Source organism: Balaenoptera borealis (assembly GCF_965194805.1).
Source record: "Balaenoptera borealis genome assembly, chromosome: 15".
NCBI classification, from domain to species: domain Eukaryota; kingdom Metazoa; phylum Chordata; class Mammalia; order Artiodactyla; family Balaenopteridae; genus Balaenoptera; species Balaenoptera borealis.
This window is the reverse complement of record NC_138871.1, coordinates 61921148-61940644: the sequence shown is the minus strand read 5'-3', so window position 1 is coordinate 61940644 and position 19497 is coordinate 61921148. Positions and strand designations below refer to the sequence as shown.

The following is a 19497-nucleotide window of genomic DNA, read 5'->3' as shown; positions in this document are numbered from 1 at the left end:
GGAGTAACCTTAAGTATCAGGTGATCCAACTTCTTAATCCCTTTGACAGCATTCCTAGTAGGTGGTAATCCAACCTCTGCCTTTATTCCTCCAGCCACAGAGAGCTCACTGCCTTAAAATGGACCATTGCATTGCTGGGTAGCTCTAAGTCGTTTTTAAAGTTATTTTTCTGTCTTAAGCTGAATTCTGCTTCCCTATAATTTAACCAGATATAGCTAAAGACATACCATGTGGCACACCTCTAGAGAGCTCCATCTAAGTTTGGGCATCAAAATCATGAACTTTTTTAAAGTTCACAAGCTCAGGTGCCACCCTGAGTGACTTGATTCAGCTAGTCTAGGATAGTTTCCGGATATCTATCTATTTTAAAGTTCTAAGAATGTATCTGATTATCACCTGTGGATGAGAACTAGTGCTCTAGGTTAAACTAGAGCATGACTGTTCTTTGGATCAAGTTGTGACCTCATCTGTACAGTTTTACAGCTCACCTTTTAGTAGCATTGAGCAAGAGATCAGCCTCTTCTTTTTATTATAAACAGTATACCTGACGACATAGCAGAAGCTAACCTACAGTTGCCCAAATTAAGATAATCAGTAGTATGAGTTGTATTAGCCTCTGACCTAATGTGACCTAGTTCACTTGTTCTCAAGTCTAACTTGGGGAGCTTTAAAAAAAATGATAATACAAAGGTCCCACCTCCAGAGATTCTGATGTAATTGGTCACTGTGGCCTGTGTATCATTACCCTTGATTCTAAAATGCAGCAGAGGGACTTCCTGGTGGCGCAGTGGGTAAGACTCCACGCTCCCAATGCAGGGGCCCTGGGTTAGAGCCCTGGACAGGGAACTAGATACCACACACATGCCGCAACTGAGAGTTCACACGCCACAACTAAGGAGCCTGTGTGCCACAACTAAGACCCCATGCAATCAAATAAATAAATAAAAATAAAATGCAGCAGAGCTTGAAAACATAGTTAACTTCTGGGCCTCAGTTCTTCATCTAGAAACTGAATTATGATTTTTATGAATATAAATACATATATAAAATATTGGAGCTTATATATTTGGATAAAACTGTTTGTTACTTTTTTCATTTAAAAAATCGTAACATTGTATTAACAGATAAAACAAAGTATATCTTCTTGGAATTATAGTCACATCCTTTCCTGTCATTTCAGCCAACAAACCAACATTCATTTGGACAGACCCAACGCCATGTGGATAATTTCAGCCAGAATGGAGTTAGGAACTGGCTTCCTTTTCTCCTCTTACTGACTGTAGGGCAAACTGCCCAGTGGCCTAGAGTATTTTGAATATGTCTGTGAACAAATATTCTGTGAATGTAGGAATAACCTTGATGGAACCCATAAGTCCACCAGAGTTGTGGTCTGCATTTCCAGGCCAGAGGCCAGAAATTTACTTGTTGTCATTTACTTTTGTTTATATTGTACTGTGTTTATTTTCAGAGTCCTATCTAGAATTTCTAAAATGTTTCATTTTCCTACATATAAACCCAAAATACTGGAGCTTTTAAAATTCAAAATAAATAGACTTTAATATACTAAATTGGTTTACCATGCCCACCTTTACTTTAAGTGTTATTTATCAACATTTAATTGTTGAAATCTTACAGTGAACATTATTATTATTTAGTATTAGACACATTTTGCAGGATCAGGTATATGAAATTCTTAACACTTTTATTCCCTACTAATTCAAAAGCACTTATAGAGTTCCTGCTTAAATGCAGGGTAATACACTTGCTGCCTTGGGGCAAATCAAAATGAGAGAGCCTGTCCCTGCGTTCCAGAAATTTACAAGGAGGGAGACACCCAGGCAGGAATAACTGAGCTCCAAAGCAAACTGGTAGGTACAATACTGAAGAACTATATAACTGAAGTATTAGGGAGAAGTTTCATTCCGAGTGGGAGATGGTAGAACACTATGGTAGCAGCACTGAATTTGGGCTTTGAACATAACTTTGATATGCAGTTATGAGGAAGGAGTTACAATATGACCCAGCATTTCCACTCTTAAGCTATACCCAAGAGAAATGGAAACATGTCCAGATAAAACTCATAACACCAATATTCATTGCAACATTATTCATACTAGCCAGAAAGTAGAAACCCAAATGTCCATCAGCTGATGAATAGGTGAATTAAATGTGATATATCCATATAATTGAATATCATTTGGCAATAAAAGGGAAAGGAATTTCCATCCATGCTATACCACAGATGAAAACATACTAAGTGAAAAAGACCACATACTGTATGATTCCATTTAAACAAAATGTCCAGAATAGGCAAGTCTATGGAGATAGAAAGTAGATTAGTGGTTGCCTAGAGTTGGAGGAAGATGAGGAATGGCTGCTAATGGGTACAGGGTTTCTTTTTGGGGTGACAAAAATGTTTTAAAATTGATTGTGGTGATGGTTGCACAACTCTGAATATACTAAACACCATTCAACTGTATACTTTAAATGGGGTGAATTTTATGGTATGTGAATTATGTCTCAATAAAGCTGTTATTTAAAAAAAGATTGAAGGGAATTTCAGGTAGAAACCGTAGCCGAGAGCCATTGAGCACAAAAGACTATTGAGGTGACCCTGAGCAGACCTGTGTGGCTGGGGCCTATTCAGGTAATGCTGAACGTGGGATGCAGAATGGGAGCCCCCAGAGGAGCGCGGCCCTGCCAACACTTTGACTTGAGCCCAGTGAAACCCATTTCAGACTTCAGGCCTCCTGAACTGTAAGAGAATAAAAATGTGTCATTTTCAGTCATCAATTTTGTGGTCATTGGTTACAGCAGCCCTAGGAAACAAATACAGGTCTCAATCAAACTGACCCCTCAAGAGCCACACGTATTTGAGAGATATTTGATTTGCCTCAGAGTTTTACCCATTACACGGTTTTCAGTCAGAGTGTAAGCCAATAGGGGGGCCTCTGTACATCTATCAACTGTAGTCCCTGCATCTGTGACCATCCTGAAGACATGTCGTGACTGGGATAGCTCACGGTCACAGACGTAGAATCACAGACATTAGGGAGTGGATTGACATTTAGATATAAAGAGTAAATATCTAAATGGAGGGGTCTGTTGTGCTTTTGGTTCTGAGCCCTCTCCTCTATGTAATCTCTCCCTGGACAATCCCTTGGATTCAAAGTTAAGCATCAGGGCTTACTTCTAGATAACATACACATCTCTTCTGTGTATGATTCCAGTTCATCCTTTCTCTCAGTTTCCTCTCCTGCATTTCCTAGAGTCTGCTCTACACCCTGCCCTGCGTATGGCAGTACCTCAAACTTGGCATCTCCAAATGAGATCTAGTGTTTTACCTCCCAAATGTGCTCCCCCTCACCATGTTGACACGTGAAAAGTGGCCCCCCTATTGGCTTAAATTCTAACTAAAAACTGTGTGATAGATAACAGTGTGAGACAAAATATCTCTGAAATATGCATGGCTCTTTGACGGGGTTAATTTGATTGAGATTTGTACCTTCTTTAATGGCATCATACTCCTGGCACTCACCATCCAACCAAGCTAGAGGTAATCTCTGATGCTTACGTTTCCCTAAATCCTCACATCCAATTAGTTGCCAGCTCCTCTTGGTTCTGTCCCCTCCCATTGTTCAGGCCCTCTTAGCCTCTCGGACTTCTGACCTTTCAAATATAGTCTTTTCTTGCTCCAACCCAGTCTAAACACTTTCAAAGTATAGGTTGGATCACACTCCTGCCTAAAAAAAAAAACTTTGTTACCTTTGGAGGTTGCTGGGATGCCACTTCATTCTAAAAATTAATAAATATTTATCCCATCTGTCCCATTCAACTTTAGGGAAAGTTCTTCATAGAAGAATCACAGATGACAAATGCGAGAGGTTTGATAGACTCCGAAAATCACATTTTGCAACCCCTAATGAAATAATGGATCCAGGCAATAATCATCAATGGCTGCTAACACCATTAGGTGAAAGACTGACAAGGAAGATTGATAGTAGTAGATGACACCACCACAAACCACTGACCAAACTTAAAATCACCGAAAGCAGAACAACCAGACATGCTCCTCCTGGAGTGAAGCAAAAGAAGGTATATAGTATCACCTAGGGAGTATTCTCAGAAAAAAATTTCAGAACAGAATCAAATCAAGTTTCTAGATGTAACTAGACACCATGGGGATACCATCAGCCAAATCCTAAGTGAAGGAAATTCTGTAGGATATATGACCTATTCCTTCCTCAAATAAATGGCAAGAGGAAAGAAATTAAAAACGAGGTGAATGTTATAGAGTAAAAGAGACATACCAACTAAATGAAATGTTGGATCCTGATTTAAACAATCTATAGAAAGACATTTTTGAGATAGGAAAACTCAATACAGGCTAATTATTACATGATAGTTAAGAAAACCTTATTAATTTTGTTGAGTGACAATGATATCGTGATTTGGTTAAAATTTAAAAGATCTAATCTGTTAGAAATACATCTTTAAGTATTTACAAGTGAAATGATACAATGCCTGACATTTAAAATCCTCCAGCAAAAGACATTTTTTAAAACGAAGGGGTAAATGAAACAGGTAAGACAGAATATTGATAGCTGTTGAAGCTGGGTAATGAGTACATAGAGTTTCATTATTCTAGTCTCTGCTTTTGTGTATGTTTTAACATAAAAACATTAAAAATATGAATAATATTGAAATTATTCCATATTCATAATGAAAAAGTTAGCATGCCAAGAACCTCAAGTTATGCTGAACTTGAAGTGGGAAATAGATGCTATGAGTTTCTCTCTCAGGTAGGTACACTGGATGATGGAATCTGGGAAAAGCTTGCTTTTAGACTCCTAAACATTTCATACATACGTGTGCATGTACGTATATATGTGTGTATACACATGTGTATGTACACGCAAGTCTGACTTCATAGACACGCAACCTGTGTGGTTGCGTAAGGCCCCATGTTAATTTTTGAACAAAGGGCCTCACATTTTCATTTTGCACTGGGTCCCACAAATTATATAGCTGGCCATACACACAAACACACACTTATATATGTATATGTGTATTTATACTAAATATACCTAACACAAATAACATACATGCTCTGAGTATGTTACATATATATGTACTTATGTTAAATATGTGCACATTTAATAAAAAATATATGTGTGGTTAGTAATAAAAATTTCCTAGAAGTTCTGTTTCTAGTGAAGCAGCTAGGTCACAATAGCTCTTCAAAATCTCTGCATGTATGTATGTTTTAATTACCAAATAAGGTCCCTGGCCTTTGCCCCTCTCCTCCTCTGATAATAGGGTACTTTTTTTTAAAAATTTATTTAATTTTGGCCGTGTTGGGTCTTTGTTGCTGTGTGCAGGCTTTTTCTAGTTGCAGCGAGGCGGGGGCTACTCTTCATTGCGGTGCGTGGGCTTCTCATTGTGGTGGCTTCTCTTGTTGAGGAGCATGGGCTCTAGGTGCGTGGGCTTCAGTAGTTGTGGCACGTGGGCTCAGTAGTTGTGGCTCACAGGCTCTAGAGCACAGGCTCAGTAGTTGTGGTGCACGGGCTTACTTGCTCCACGGCATGTGGGATCTTCCCAGACCAGGGCTTGAACCCGTGTCCCCTGCATTGGCAGGTGGATTCTTAACCACTGCGCCACCAGGGAAGCCTGAGGATACTTTTTATTTACTATAGTTTTGAGGCTGAGAAAATATATACTCAAATAAATAAAAGTGTCAAGGGATGCTTTATTTACTTCATAGTAGTAGAAATATTAAAGTGAGAGAAGGATATATAAAAGTGTTCAATCACTATGTTGTACACTTGAAACTAATATAATATTGCAAATCAACTATACTTAAATTTAAAAAATGAAAGAAGGTAAAAATAAGGCCACATTCACACTAATTTGCCACATTCATTGGTTTTTCTTTTGAGTTTAGCCTTATTCATCAAATTCAGATAATATCAGTTTCTTAAAAAAGATCTCTCTCCACCCAGAAAAATTTCAAACCTACAGAAAATCTCCAAGAATAATACAAGAAACACTTCTATATTGTCCACCTAGATTTATCAATTTTTCAATTGTTAACATTTTGCCACATTTCCTCTCTCTCTCTCTTTCTCTATATATATGTACACATTGATTTTTGCTGAACATTTGGAAGTTGCATATGTCATGCCACTTCACCCCTAAGTATTTCTGCATGCATTGCCTAGGAATAAGACATTTTCCGGCATGACCATAATATCATTATCACATTTAAGAAAATTATCAATTATTCTATAATGTCATTTAATATGCAGTTTATATTCAAATGTTCTCAACTACCTGAAAAATGTCTTTTATAGCTATTTTCTGGGTTTTTCTTTGTTTTTATATCAAGTATACAGTCAAGATTCAAGCATTGCATTTGGTCATTGCATTTGGTCATTATATGTCTCTAGTCTCTTTGTATTTAGAAGAATTCCCCTACTTTTTTTTTTTTCATGATACTGACTTTTTGAGAAATCCAAGTTAATTACTTTATCGAATGACTTCTTTCAGGATTTGTCTAATCATTTCCTCATGATTAAATTCCAGTTAAACACTTTGGGCAAGAAAATTAAATAGGTGATAGTGTATAATTCTTACATCACATCAGGAGCATCATGATATTAGGTTCTTCCACTTTCGGTGATGCTAAATTTAATTACTTTATTATTGTGGTGACAAGATCTTTCCATTTTAAAGATACATTTTCCCCTTTGTAATATCATCTGTGGGACTATATTTAAATCCTTTTGAGGCTCCTGTTTCCCAACGCCTTTTCAACCCAACCAATAAGTTTAGTATCCATTGATGAACCTTGCCTTAATCAAATACTGCATGGGAGTTGAAGACCATATTAAATGCTTTTAGTAACACTTTTTAGAAATTGCTATAAGCCTTCACAAAAGTATTATCTATTACTATGATTTTTCTGCTAAGCCTAAATTTGGCTCATTTTAAAAATTGTAAAATTATACGACAATTCTAGAATGGTAGCTGGATGCTATAAAGCTTAAAGTTACCCTCAGGTTCTTCCAAGATACAGCTCATATTATTTTCCGGCATTCCCTACAGCAATTCAGGGAAACAAACTAGTATACCCAATGTTCCTCAAATCTATCTTTTCCAGAACGCATGCCATGCCCCTTGCCCATACTGCCCAAATGTTCTCCTCTCTATTCATCTAAATCCTTCACATACTTGGAAGTCTCACTGGAGTGTCACTTCTAAGCCCTGTGCCATGGTTCCTCAGCATAGAATGATCTCACCCCTCCAGACTGATTGTTTTCTATGCTCAGCTACTGTCTTACAGCATAGTTATCATCTCTTTAAAGTGTCTGTTATAATAGGTACAAAATGTACTTAAGAGAAATAGAATAATTATGCAGTAAACACTAGTGGACTCAACAGCCAGTGTAAGAAAAGAAAGTTAACTGTTACCTCGGAAGTCCGTTTCTCCAATCACATCACTCCCATCCCTCCTCAGAGAAAATCACTATCAGAATCTAATAATAGTTCTCAATCCTTTTCTCCCCTTTATTGTTTTACCACATTTGTTTGAATACCTAAGCACACATTCCACTTAGCATGTTCTTGAACTTTATACAGTGTTTTCTGCAATCTGCTTTGTTTGCTTAATATTATGTTCCTGAGAGATGTGGCATGTTAGTGCATTTAGCTGTAATTCCTTCATTTTCACTATAGAACACTATATAGTATTCCAGTGTGTGAATACAATTTATGTATCCATTCTTCTTCTGGTGCACATTAGCGTTGTTTCCTGTTCCTTTGACTATAATAAACGGCATTTCTATGAACATTCCTGTGCACATGTATGTAGCAATGGAATTGATGGCTTTTCAGGAATGGCAATATACATTTAACTTTGCTAGATGATACCAAATTGCTTTCCAAAGTGATTATACTTATCTTTTCATGGTTACCATATTTCTCCAGCTGGATTGTTAGCTATTTTGGACAGAGATAGATCTTATATCTTTTTGGCCTAGAAACAGTAGGCATTTAATAAATAGTCATTCATTAATTGATTCACTAATTGGTATTAAAAAGAAAATTTGAGGGATTTTTTCCCCCATCTTCATAATAAGGAGATGAGCGAGGGGAAGCCAAATGTAAGAATGTTTTTGAAGTAAGAAAAAATGCAAACCTTTCTGCAAATGTGGCAAAAAATTAAGAGAGAAAGGAAAATAGAAGATAAATACCGTTAATATTCCCAAGCAGACTTTAGACAGTTATAGGAAAATGGAGTATCAGAAGAAGGATACTTTTTAATTATCTAACATGTATTTCGTTTCTTTTTCTCTGTAATATTATTCCACTCCTTCAAAGTCTTCAGTATTTCCAATGTGTTAGGTCGTTTCTTGGGATCATTTGAGAGTAATTTCTGTAGAAGATTTTTCTGTAATGATAGTAAGAGTCAATACTAGGAAATAAAACATTGCAATAAATAAAATTCCGATTATTTGTAAGTGCTTACTTCTTTGTTGTCAAATACATCTGAGAAGATGCCATCCCTTAGATCTTCAAAAAGCTAAAAATTAAACATATATATTCATTAGGAAATTATTCACTTTGGAGAAAAAAACAAACTTAGGAAGCACTAAAGCTGGAGATACCCTAAATCTGGGATATTTCTAGATCTTTGGAAAATCTCTTTAGCCAAGAAGCAAGCAGGAATCCTCTCCTCCACCCACCCCATGTTATAACCATCCTGAACATTACAGCATGCTGAAGTGTTAAGAGCACCATATGAATTATCTCCCTTCATCCTTTTTGGAACCCCATGCAATAGGTATTTTCATTATCCCTGTTTTACAGAGAAGGCTGTCAAATCCAGGTGAGTCCCTTTTACTGAGCTTCAGACTAGGATATCCAGTTGCCTGCAGGCTTCAGTGGCTCCCTGCTGCCTCCACAAGAAAGTCCATATTCTTGCCTTAATTTAGCCCCAATATATCTTTCCAGTACCATCAACCGTTACTTCCTTGACTTATATACTCCAATAACAATGACACCGGCCAGCTATTCCCAAACACACTTTTCACATTCCTGTCTCCACATGGCCTTCTTTCCAATTTGGACTATTAGAAGTCAACCAGTCCCTCAGAGCTCAATTTAAATGTCTCCATGAAACCTAAATCCCTACAGCTGGCAAGAACTCCCTCCTAGCTGTTTCCATTAGACTTCATGCCTTCTCCTAAAACATTTACAGCATTGTCTTATGTTACCTTTCCTCCTAGAATATAAGCTCCTTGAGGACAAGGCTTATTTATTTTCATAGCCCTTGGAGCACATAGCACAGGGTCTTATGCAAAGCAGGCAATCAAAACAATTTTACAGAGTGACTCAATTAGGAAGAAACAGCTACAGTTTTATGAGATGTACACACTTTCCAAAGAAGACCAAAGTTTTTGGTCTTTAACAAAAAGTATTGGTTGCCCAAACATGAAAGGGATAAAAATTCATATTTCATTTGCAGTCAGCACTAATATGCTCCAGCCCATCCTCACGTGAAGGCAATAACTGTCTGCAGCAGCACTTTGGACATGACGGCCAATAATATTTGTTGCTTAATTCTTTCTGTGGGATTATTTACCTTCACTGTTTCTGACAAAGTGGAACATATGTGAAGAAGTTCTGCAAGAATTAGCCCCAAAGCAAAGATGTCCACTTCATTTCCATAGTCTTTCACAGAAGAAATCTGAAGAAACCAAAGTATATTTACATTTGTGACTCATCTGATATAAACATCCATGCCTTCTAAAGCCAAAAAAGTTACCTGACCAAAATGTATCACACAACAATGTATGTTTATTAGCAAGATGTGTGGAGTCTGACTGCCCAGGTTCAAATCTCTGTCACTAAATAGTTGAATCACCATCAATGTGGGAATAATCTCAACCATAAAATGGAGATAACAGTAGTTTTAACCTCATAGTTTAACTGCGGGGTTAGATGAGACGAGCAGGTGAAGCAGTTAAAATTGTGCCCAGTAAATCAGCTGTATGCAAATGTTCATAGTAGATTTATTCATAATATTCCACAACTGGAAGCAATCCAAATGTCCATCAACAGAAGAATGGATGAACAAATTGCAGTATATTCATACAACAGAATAGTATTCAGGGCTTCCCTGGTGGCGCAGTGGTTGAGAATCTGCCTGCCAATGCAGGGGACATGGGTTCGAGCCCTGGTCTGGGAGGATCCCACATGCCGCGGAGCAACTGGGCCCGTGAGCCACAATTACTGAGCCTGCGCGTCTGGAGCCTGTGCTCCGCAACAAGAGAGGCCGCGATGGTGAGAGGCCCGCGCACCGCGATGAAGAGTGGCCCCCGCTCGCCGCAACTAGAGAAAGCCCTCGCACAGAAACGAAGACCCAACACAGCCATAAATAAATAGATAAATAAATAAATAAACCCAAAACTTTAAAAAAAAAAAGAATAGTATTCAGCCACAAAAAAGAATAATCTGCTGATATGAGCAACAACTAGAGGTTCTCCAACAGACGTTACTTTGAGTGAAATAATCAAATACAAAAGAGAACATACTATGTGATTCCATTCTTATGAAGCTCAAGAACAGGGAAAACTAATCTATGGTGATAGAAATCAGAGCATTGGTTGCCTCCGGGCAGTGGAGAGGAGTGACTGACTGGAAAGGGGTCTAAGGGAATACTCTAGGGTGAGGAAAATGTTCTACATTTTCATAGGCTTGTAGGTTTCACAGGTCTATGCCTTTGTCAAAACTAAAAAAAAATGTGCATTTAAGATCTGTGCATTTTATGGTGTATAAATTATTCCTCAATAAAATGTGACAATATAGGATGCAGGAGATATTTAAAAGAGTGGGAGTTAAAAGGGAGCTGTTAGTCCCCTACTGTCTTCTACCTTCACACTTTGCAAAAAACTTGCTATGTTTTTATGCTGAATGGTCCCCAAGGGACGAGGTGTGTTCCTTCTTCATTCTAGACTCTCAAACCATCAGAGGGCTCAGTGTGTTTTTTCTTAGATGACAAAATAGTAGGGGTATTTTGAAAGATATATTACCTTTCAGTAAAAAATCATCTTTAAAGGGCATTTATAAAAAAAAAAAAAATAGGACAAACAACCCCAAAAGATGAAAATAGACAGTAAGCAATCAACCAAAAAAACAAACAAAACAAAACAAAAAAAACTCACCTACTAGAGTAATGAGTCTATATATAAGCCAAACATTCATGAATTGATAGCTGTACAACCATATTCATAGCAGCAATACAGAGATACTCAAAGTAGCTAAAAGGTAGAAGCAACCCTAATATCCATCGATGCGACAGATTAACATAATGTGATATATCCATACAATGGAATATTATTCAGCCTTAAAAAGGAAGGAAATTCTGACATACGCTACAACATAGATGAATCCTGAGGATATTATGCCGAGTGAAATAAGTTAGTCACAAAAGGACCAACACTGTGTGATTCCACTTATAAGAGGTCCTTAGAGTAGCCAAATTCATAGAGAAAGTAGAATGGTGGTTGCCAGGGGCTGGGGGAAGAGGGGAATGGAGAGCTATTCAATGGGTCCAGAGTTTCAGTTTGGCAAGATGAAAAGTTGTGGATGGATGGTGGTAATGGTAGCACAACAGTGTGAATGTACTTGATGCCACTGAACTGTACACTTAAAACTGGTACAGATGGTAAATTTTATGTTATGTGTATTTTACCACAATTAAAAATAAATATATTTTAAAAATCAACAGCCTCACTAATAACCAATAAGATACAAGGAGTCCCATTTTAATAGCAAAACACGATACATATCCAGGGAAAAGCTTTAAAAATATGAGCAATCTTCATAAAGAAAAGACAAATTTTCATTGAATATTTTCATTGAAGAATATAAAAGTGGCCTTGAGGTAGAATATATTATTGCTCCCAATTGTGCACTGGCCTCCCAGAGACAGCATGACACTTCCCCACCATGTGTTTGTCTTGAGCTGGCCAATTTGCTCTGGGCAATGACTTTTAGTGATGTATGCCACTGAGGAGCAGAATCTTAAAAGCTATCAAAAGGTTCTGACGCTGCTTTCTGCAGTGAGGACAGCAATACCCAGATAGGGTTCTTCCTTCAGCCTGGGTTCTAGAATGAAGGAGACACGTGGGGCAAAACTGGGCCAAGACTGCAGCCATCACACCACGTGAGCAAGAAATAAACCTTTGGTGTTGTGTATGCCACTAGGAAATCAGTGTCATTTGTTACCATAGCATAGCCTGGCAAAAACTGACTGAAGAGGATTTGAATAATTGGGAGAAATATACCAATTTCTTGGAGACTTCTTGGAGAAGAAGTCTCACATATATAAAGATGTCAATTCCCCTCAATTGAATCCTTAAATATAATGCAATTGCTATCAAAACATCAACACCAGTTGTGGAACATGACAAACTGATTCTGCAGTTTATTTGGAATAGTAAATGTGAACACGAAGAACATTTTTTTCTTCCAGTTTCACTGAGATATAATTGACCTACAGTACTGTATAAGCTTAAGGTAGAACATTTTTTAATTGAAGAATAATGTCCTGATATCTATCAGGACATCATATAATGCTATAATAATTTTATAATGCTAAAATATAAAACATTTTATAATGCTATAATAATTAAACAGGATGATATTAAAGAGGAAAAACATTAAATAAATCAACTGGACAGAATAGAGTCCAGAAACAGATCCATAAGTGTGTGGGAATTTCATATATGATAAAATAGCATATTTATATTGTGTTAAATATATATATAAAATTTACCATTTTAACCATTTCCATTTGTACAATTTAGTGGCATTAAGTGCCTTCACAATGTTGCATAATCATCACCACTATCTATCTCCAGAAATTTTTTCATCATCCCAAACAGAAAATGTACCCATTAAACAACAACTTCCCATTCCTCTCTCCCCTCAACCCCTGGTAACCTCTGTTCTACTTTTTGTCTCTACAAATTTTCCTTAAAAGAATATTTTAGATCATTAACTATTTGATACATGGTGATGGGGCAGTTTCATACCCACATGGGGAAAATCAAGTTATACTCCTTCATATATATACAAAAATTAATTCAACTAAAGTATCAATAAAAACACGAAATATTTTTATAATCTTGTGGTAGGAAGGACCTCCAAAATAAAAATGATTAACCCAGAAACCATAAAGAAAGTATTGAGGGACTTCCTTGGTGGCACAGTGGTTAAGAATCTGCCTGCCAATGCAGGGGACACAGGTTTGATCCCTGGTCCAGGAAGATCCCACATGCCGCGGAGCAACTAAGCCCGTGCGCCACAACTACTGAGCCCGTGTGTCACAACTACTGAATCCCGCGCGCCTAGAGCCCATGCTCCGCAACGAGAAGCCACCGCAATGAGAAGCCCGTGCACCGCAACGAAGAGTAGCCCCCGTTCACTGCAACTAGAGAAAGCCCGCGCGCAGCAACGAAGACCCAACGCAGCCAAAAAAAAAAAAAAAAAAGATCAAGCTACACCTCATTCATCTCAGTGACCAAAACTGCAGTCTGATAATTCCATAGTCTGACTGAGAGTGTGAGGGAGGAGGCAGCATTCTCGTACACATAAGTAGAACATACTAGAGTCACTTTTTTTGAATGACAATTTCACAGCATGTATCAACTTTTTTCTTTGAATTTTTGTATTTTATCTATTTTTTATACAGCAGGTTCTTATTAGTTATCTATTTTATACATATTAGTGCATACACGTCAATCCCAATCTCCCAATTCATCCCACCCACCGCCACTTTCCCCCCTTGGTGTCCATACGTTTGTTCTCTACATCGGTGTCTCTATTTCTGCCCTGCAAACCGGTTCATCTGTACCATTTTTCCAGGTTCCACATATATGCGTTAATAGTATGTATCAACTTTGAACTGCACCTGTCATTCTAGTCAACAATTTCACTTCAAAGAATCTATCATTGATTATCATCGAAATATTTGTTTTTAGACTCAAAGATGAGGAGGAAGACACATAACATGTCTATAAATGTAAAAAGTTGGAAACAACCTAAATAAATGCCCATCAATAAGGCAATAATTAAATGAGTTACGGTATATCTATACTTCGGCATACAATACACTTGTTAAAAATAATGTGTCAAATCTATTTGTACAGCTATGGAAAGATTATGATACACTCTTGAGTAAAAAAAAATTAAGTCACAAAATAACATTATAGTATCTTGTAAAATGTATTTATGTATGTTTTTATGTAAAAAGTCTCTGTAAATATATATTTGTATCTGTATATTTTTTATAACTCAAAGAAAATGGTCTAAAAGGATAAACCACAAACTCTAGTGAGAAGAGTAGAAAGGAAGGGTAAGGAGAGTTTTCCATTTTTATTCTACTTACTTCTGTACTGTTTTAATTTTATGAGAGGTGACTATTATTTTTATAGTTAAAAAAATGGAAGAGATAAAAATATATACCAACGGAAAGGAAGGGGACCTCACCTGTTCTGGGCTCATGTATCGCCTAGTTCCATGTTTACTTGTCCGTGCTTCATCATTTTTCAGGTATGTTACAAGTCCAAAGTCTCCAATCTTTATTTGGTTCATATCTACTAAAAATATATTACTTGGCTACAGAAAAAAAATTTCAACTTATAAGTACCAATTTGACAGACTTTTATCACACATCCAAATCATATTTAGTAACAGCTATTTTTACATTTACTTATAAGGCATTTACTCTTACATAGGTAAGCCCAAAACAGGAAATTTATTATTATCAGTCTTTAAAATGCTAGCTGAGGAAGTAAGGACTTCTTGGCTGAGAGCAGAGAAGGCTTGGGGCATAGCTGCCTTCAAATATCTGAAGATAAGTGGAAGGTGGATTCACTCTGCCTGGTCCCAGGGGACGGATCCAGGACTAGAGGATGAAAACAACCACAAGATTTGCCTTAATATATCCTGATATACTAATCGTGTGGTCCAAAGAATGGGAGTTAGAGAGTTCCCCATCCAACGAAGTACTCAAGACAGGGCTGGACGCCCACTTGGTGGAAACGTTGCAAATATGAGTCCAGGATTTGATGGGGATTGAAGTAGACACCCTTAAGATCCTTTCTAATTTTGAGATTCTCAGAATGAGTCCATTCCCAATAATGCTGCAGAATATCATATGCAGAATTTTCCCTGGGGGCTTCCTTTACGTCTATTTCTCCAGGCCTCTGACAACTTCTTCACAAACATAGCCCATCTTTTTTTTTTTTTTTGTAATATCTTTGAATTGATACAGCCACTATGGAGAACAGTATATGCAGGTTCCCCCTCTATCGTTGAAGGCATATCAAGTTAACTGGAAGCTGATGACTAGCACTGAAATATTTTTTTTCCACATAATTCTTTAGGCAGATTGAAAAAAAAAAAGGAATGGAAGAACCGAATGACAATTCCACAACTTTGTAGAAGGTATCGACCAATATTCTAAAGACCATGAAAACATGAAGGTTGTTGATGAGGAAATTAATATTTTGCCATTCTTGAGAAAGCTACTTTCAATGCAATGTTGGGCTATCCACACACACACACAGACTCAAGGAGACAACACTTAGGAGAGGGCCTAGTAAAGACACTGAAAGAGAAGAGACCGTAAGCCCAAGCAGGTTGAAAGAGCAGCTTCCAAGAACCAGTCTGAAAAGGCCCATGCAGAAATCAGCAGTTAGATTAGAACAATTAATGGTTAGATTGGAACCTACCGCCAGTAACATGGACGGAAAGCTGTAGACATGTGGGGATGTAGAGAGAAAATGTGCCTCTGCTGTATTCAAGTTACAGTGTAGGAAGATGTTGGGTTTCCAAGTACAACTGCTGGTCCCACACAAGGCTACAGCCTGGCTCTGAGAAATAGGAGGTTGCATTTACGAAACTGTCTAAATATATAAGCTGGATGGGACTGTCTAGTAAAAATATTAGATTGCTTGTTTATAGTTCATTAAAAAGAAAAAAAACCATGATGCCACATTTTGTCTAATCAGTTATGGTATGACTAGGCAAAATGTTGGATGGTAGAACATAAAAAGGGGTGTGAAAAAAAAAAAAGGGTGCCAACTGGGAATTCCCTGGTGGTTTACTGGTTAGGACTCTGAGCTTCCACTGCAGGGGGCCCAGTTTAGATCCCTCGTCGGGGAACTAAGATCCCACAAGCCGCAAGGTGCAGCTAAAAAAAAGGAGCAAACTTTATCCAGGAGGTACAGGAATAAGGGCTGAGGCTGACCGAGGGGCCTGGGCCGACTGGGGGACTGAACCTCCTCAGGCCATAAGCCCTCACTCCAGAAACCTCTGTGTCCATCACCAGTATTTTTGGTCTGGTTCTTAAGGTAAATGCTGGTCGACTTTACAGAATAGGGGCTTGCTTTATTGGGTAAAGACCATTCTCTGGCAAAGCCACCAGTAGCAGGTATTTTGCAAAGCATCACAAAATAAGGTGCACGCCTTTGTTTATATCTTCTCTCAGATAGGAGAAAACAGTAACTGTAGCAGTGAAGCTAGGAAGTTGAAGAAGATGAAAGAAGGCTCAGTAGTATTAAAGTTTGACCTTTGAGCACCTGCCGACATAGAGCAAACATTCTCTGCAGACACAAGAAAAGATTACTCCCCGACACAGAGCACAAGCAGTGCGGGATACAGGAGGGAACTGGCAGACCAGGTGGTGGGAGAAGGGAGCACCGATCAGAATTTCACTAACTCATCCTGACAAGGGTCTGGGAGGTAACACCCAAATTGCTGAGTAGAGGAAATGACTGTGTAAGTAGATAATTTATTTGCAAATGATTGTATAAATAGATAATTGTGCTTAATTTCTTATTTAACTCTATGATTTATTTCGAAGTGGAGGAATAGCCATTCTAAATGTATCCTTTTGAACAGAGTCATTATATCATTCCAACTTCAAAGAACACCTTCAGATACTGTTAAAAAAAGATACTGGAACCAGGTAGACTCCTACATGAAGGCATCAGACATCCAGCCCCTGGGCAGACCAAGGATGCAATACCTCTTAAGGGCCATCTTTTTCTACCTACGGCAAACAAACAACTATGTACATGGTTGCTTATTTTTCTCAAGGAACTTTTTGCTTTGTTTCTCATTCCTGGCTGTTTTAGACAGGTGGGGTAAGCAGAGAGCCAAGGTCCACATAGACAAGGTGCTTCTGTCTGATCCAGAGTGACTGGGAAAGGCTCACAAAGGAATTGGGACCAAAGGGGACAGGCAGAGAGTGTCCAATGCAAGAACATGAGCAAAGGTTCGGTGACAGGATTCAGCATGGCCAGTTTGTGATAAGTGTAGGCAAATCACAGGGAGTAGAGTATGGAGGAGAGACTGAAAGCTCTTCTGACTCTCTTCTTTCATTTTTGAGGAGGAAATGGGAAAACTGCTCAACTAGACCATAAAAGAAGCTAGGAAGCCAGAAGAAAATGAAAATACAAAGATATGCTACATGTTCCAAGGTCTGGATTACTGCAATTTTCCAATCGTGGGGCAGAGATGTCTAACCAAATGCCAAGAAAATTCTAGACTCTGGACCTAGTGGCTGTGACTGCCCTCAAGAGTAATGACTGAAAGGTTAAGAGAACCATGTTCCCAAAGCCAGTTACCAGAGTCCCTTCTGCCTCTCAGACAAGCCTGAGAAGCAGTAGAGGCAGGGACAGAGCAGCCAGCTGGCTGTGCCAGTCACAATAATTATTTGCACAGAAATGTTCAGTATACTAAAGCTCTTAGTGTTCACAACTGGGGTGTGACTATCAGCCAGGATGACAAATAGAACCAGAAGTGAATGAGCTTCTTCCTGTGGAGCTCAGTGTCTCCATAAGTTTACAGCCCTGGAGACCTTCTGAGTGGTTCTATAGATTGGTATTTGGGGCAAGTGCTAGATCCATTCTAACTTTAGAGGATCAGAGGTGTTATTTCCTCATGACTGTCAATCAATTCTAAAACTAAAGAAGATAGACTTTTAAATTAATAAATTATGTTTATCATTTCCTAACAAAGTACTTTTTCCACTTACCTTAAGGTCTCTATGAATTAACTGTTTTGAATGTATGTAATGCACTCCTTCTGTTATTTGTTCAAAGAATACCAAAGCCAAACATTTGTCTTGTTCCTTGCCTCTTCTACTGTCAATCCATTGCTCCAATGTCCCTTTATCACAGTATTCCATTTGGATGAAAAGGCACCTAGTCTTTGATCTGGGTATAAAATTCACAGCATGTTAGAAGCAGCAATACAAATAAATTTATAAAAAAATACACTTAAAATACCATTAAAAAAATTGCACCTTCTTAAAAATGCCAAAGTATGTCTCAAAACAGAAACCTAAATATAACAAATTTGAATCAAAACATAATAACCCAGTCTTTATTTAAATCATAAATTCCCAGGTATCCAAAGCTTTGTTTAGCTAAGTTATAAAGTAGCAGCCTGCCCATTCTTTGATGCTGAAGGTCCTTGATTATCTTTGCTAATAGACAGGAATAGAAGCATTAATACAATGGAATTGCAGAAAACCAAATTTCATTAATATATACAGTAATTTTGAAACATTTTAATTCACCATTGCTCTACTGAGCATCTATTTTGTGAAAGGCACAGAACAGGCATCTAAAGATAAGAAAGTGAGTTAGACACTATCCTTGCTGTCATGAGGATTATAGCTTAATAGGACAGAGATAAAGGAAAAACAAACCTAAAACAATAGTACATGGATAGGAACTCTAAGAAAAGTGCCAACAAATTGCTATGAGGTATAGCAGGGAGGACTGATTTTGCTAACCATGGTTTTTTGTTTTGTTTTGTTTTTTGTTTTTTTTTCTGAACTAAGTTGGCCTCAATACTAATTTAAATTCTTTGAGCATATGTTGGCTAGAAAATAGAAAAAGGTAGCCAGGAATTTGCTGAAAGCTGAAGAAGTCTGTATGCTGATGGTACTTCTGAAACCGATGATAAAGTCCTCAATTACATGGTGTGGAGACGATGAATGAACAGGCCCACAGTGGCCTCAGGATTGTACTGAAAGGACTGTCTCCAAGAAACAGTGGGTGACTTTCCAAGGGGGGTGCCAGCTCTTTAAAACCCTTCAGTCCCTTTGCAGTGGCTTATCTGAGACAAAACATGAGTAATGCAAGGTTTGCAGGGAGGGTGCACCCATCACAGCTCAGGGTCTTGGAATTATTTTCACTGCCCACCACCTGACCATAAGTGGTATAACGGCATTCAAAAGAGGCCCCTTGACTGCACCCTGCCAACCAGGTGAGAGGGACAGAAGAGGGTTGGCAGTGGAGGAGGGAGGGGAGCCTCCAAATGCAGCATCTACAGCAAGTTCAAACCTTCTTCACAAGACTGCGTTTATGGTCTGGACTGAAGTCAGGGCACGTGAGCAAGCCTGTACCT

The 19497-nt window shown here is 38.1% G+C and overlaps 1 protein-coding gene across 4 annotated transcripts in view; it reads right to left on the bottom strand.

The window, feature by feature from the left end:
- Positions 1-8301: 8301 nt before the first annotated feature.
- The window catches only part of EIF2AK2 (eukaryotic translation initiation factor 2 alpha kinase 2), a 31651-nt gene continuing 20455 nt past the window's right edge, over positions 8302-19497 (bottom strand). For all 4 annotated transcript variants that reach the window (XM_082356779.1, XM_082356780.1, XM_082356777.1 and 1 more), the window contains 5 exons: positions 18116-18296; positions 14560-14688; positions 9647-9751; positions 8531-8584; positions 8302-8452 (listed from right to left, as the gene is read on the bottom strand). In XM_082356779.1, coding sequence (XP_082212905.1) covers positions 8330-8452; positions 8531-8584; positions 9647-9751; positions 14560-14688; positions 18116-18296 — 592 coding nt within the window. In that variant the 3' untranslated portion in view covers positions 8302-8329. The remainder of the gene's footprint in view (positions 8453-8530; positions 8585-9646; positions 9752-14559; positions 14689-18115; positions 18297-19497) is intronic.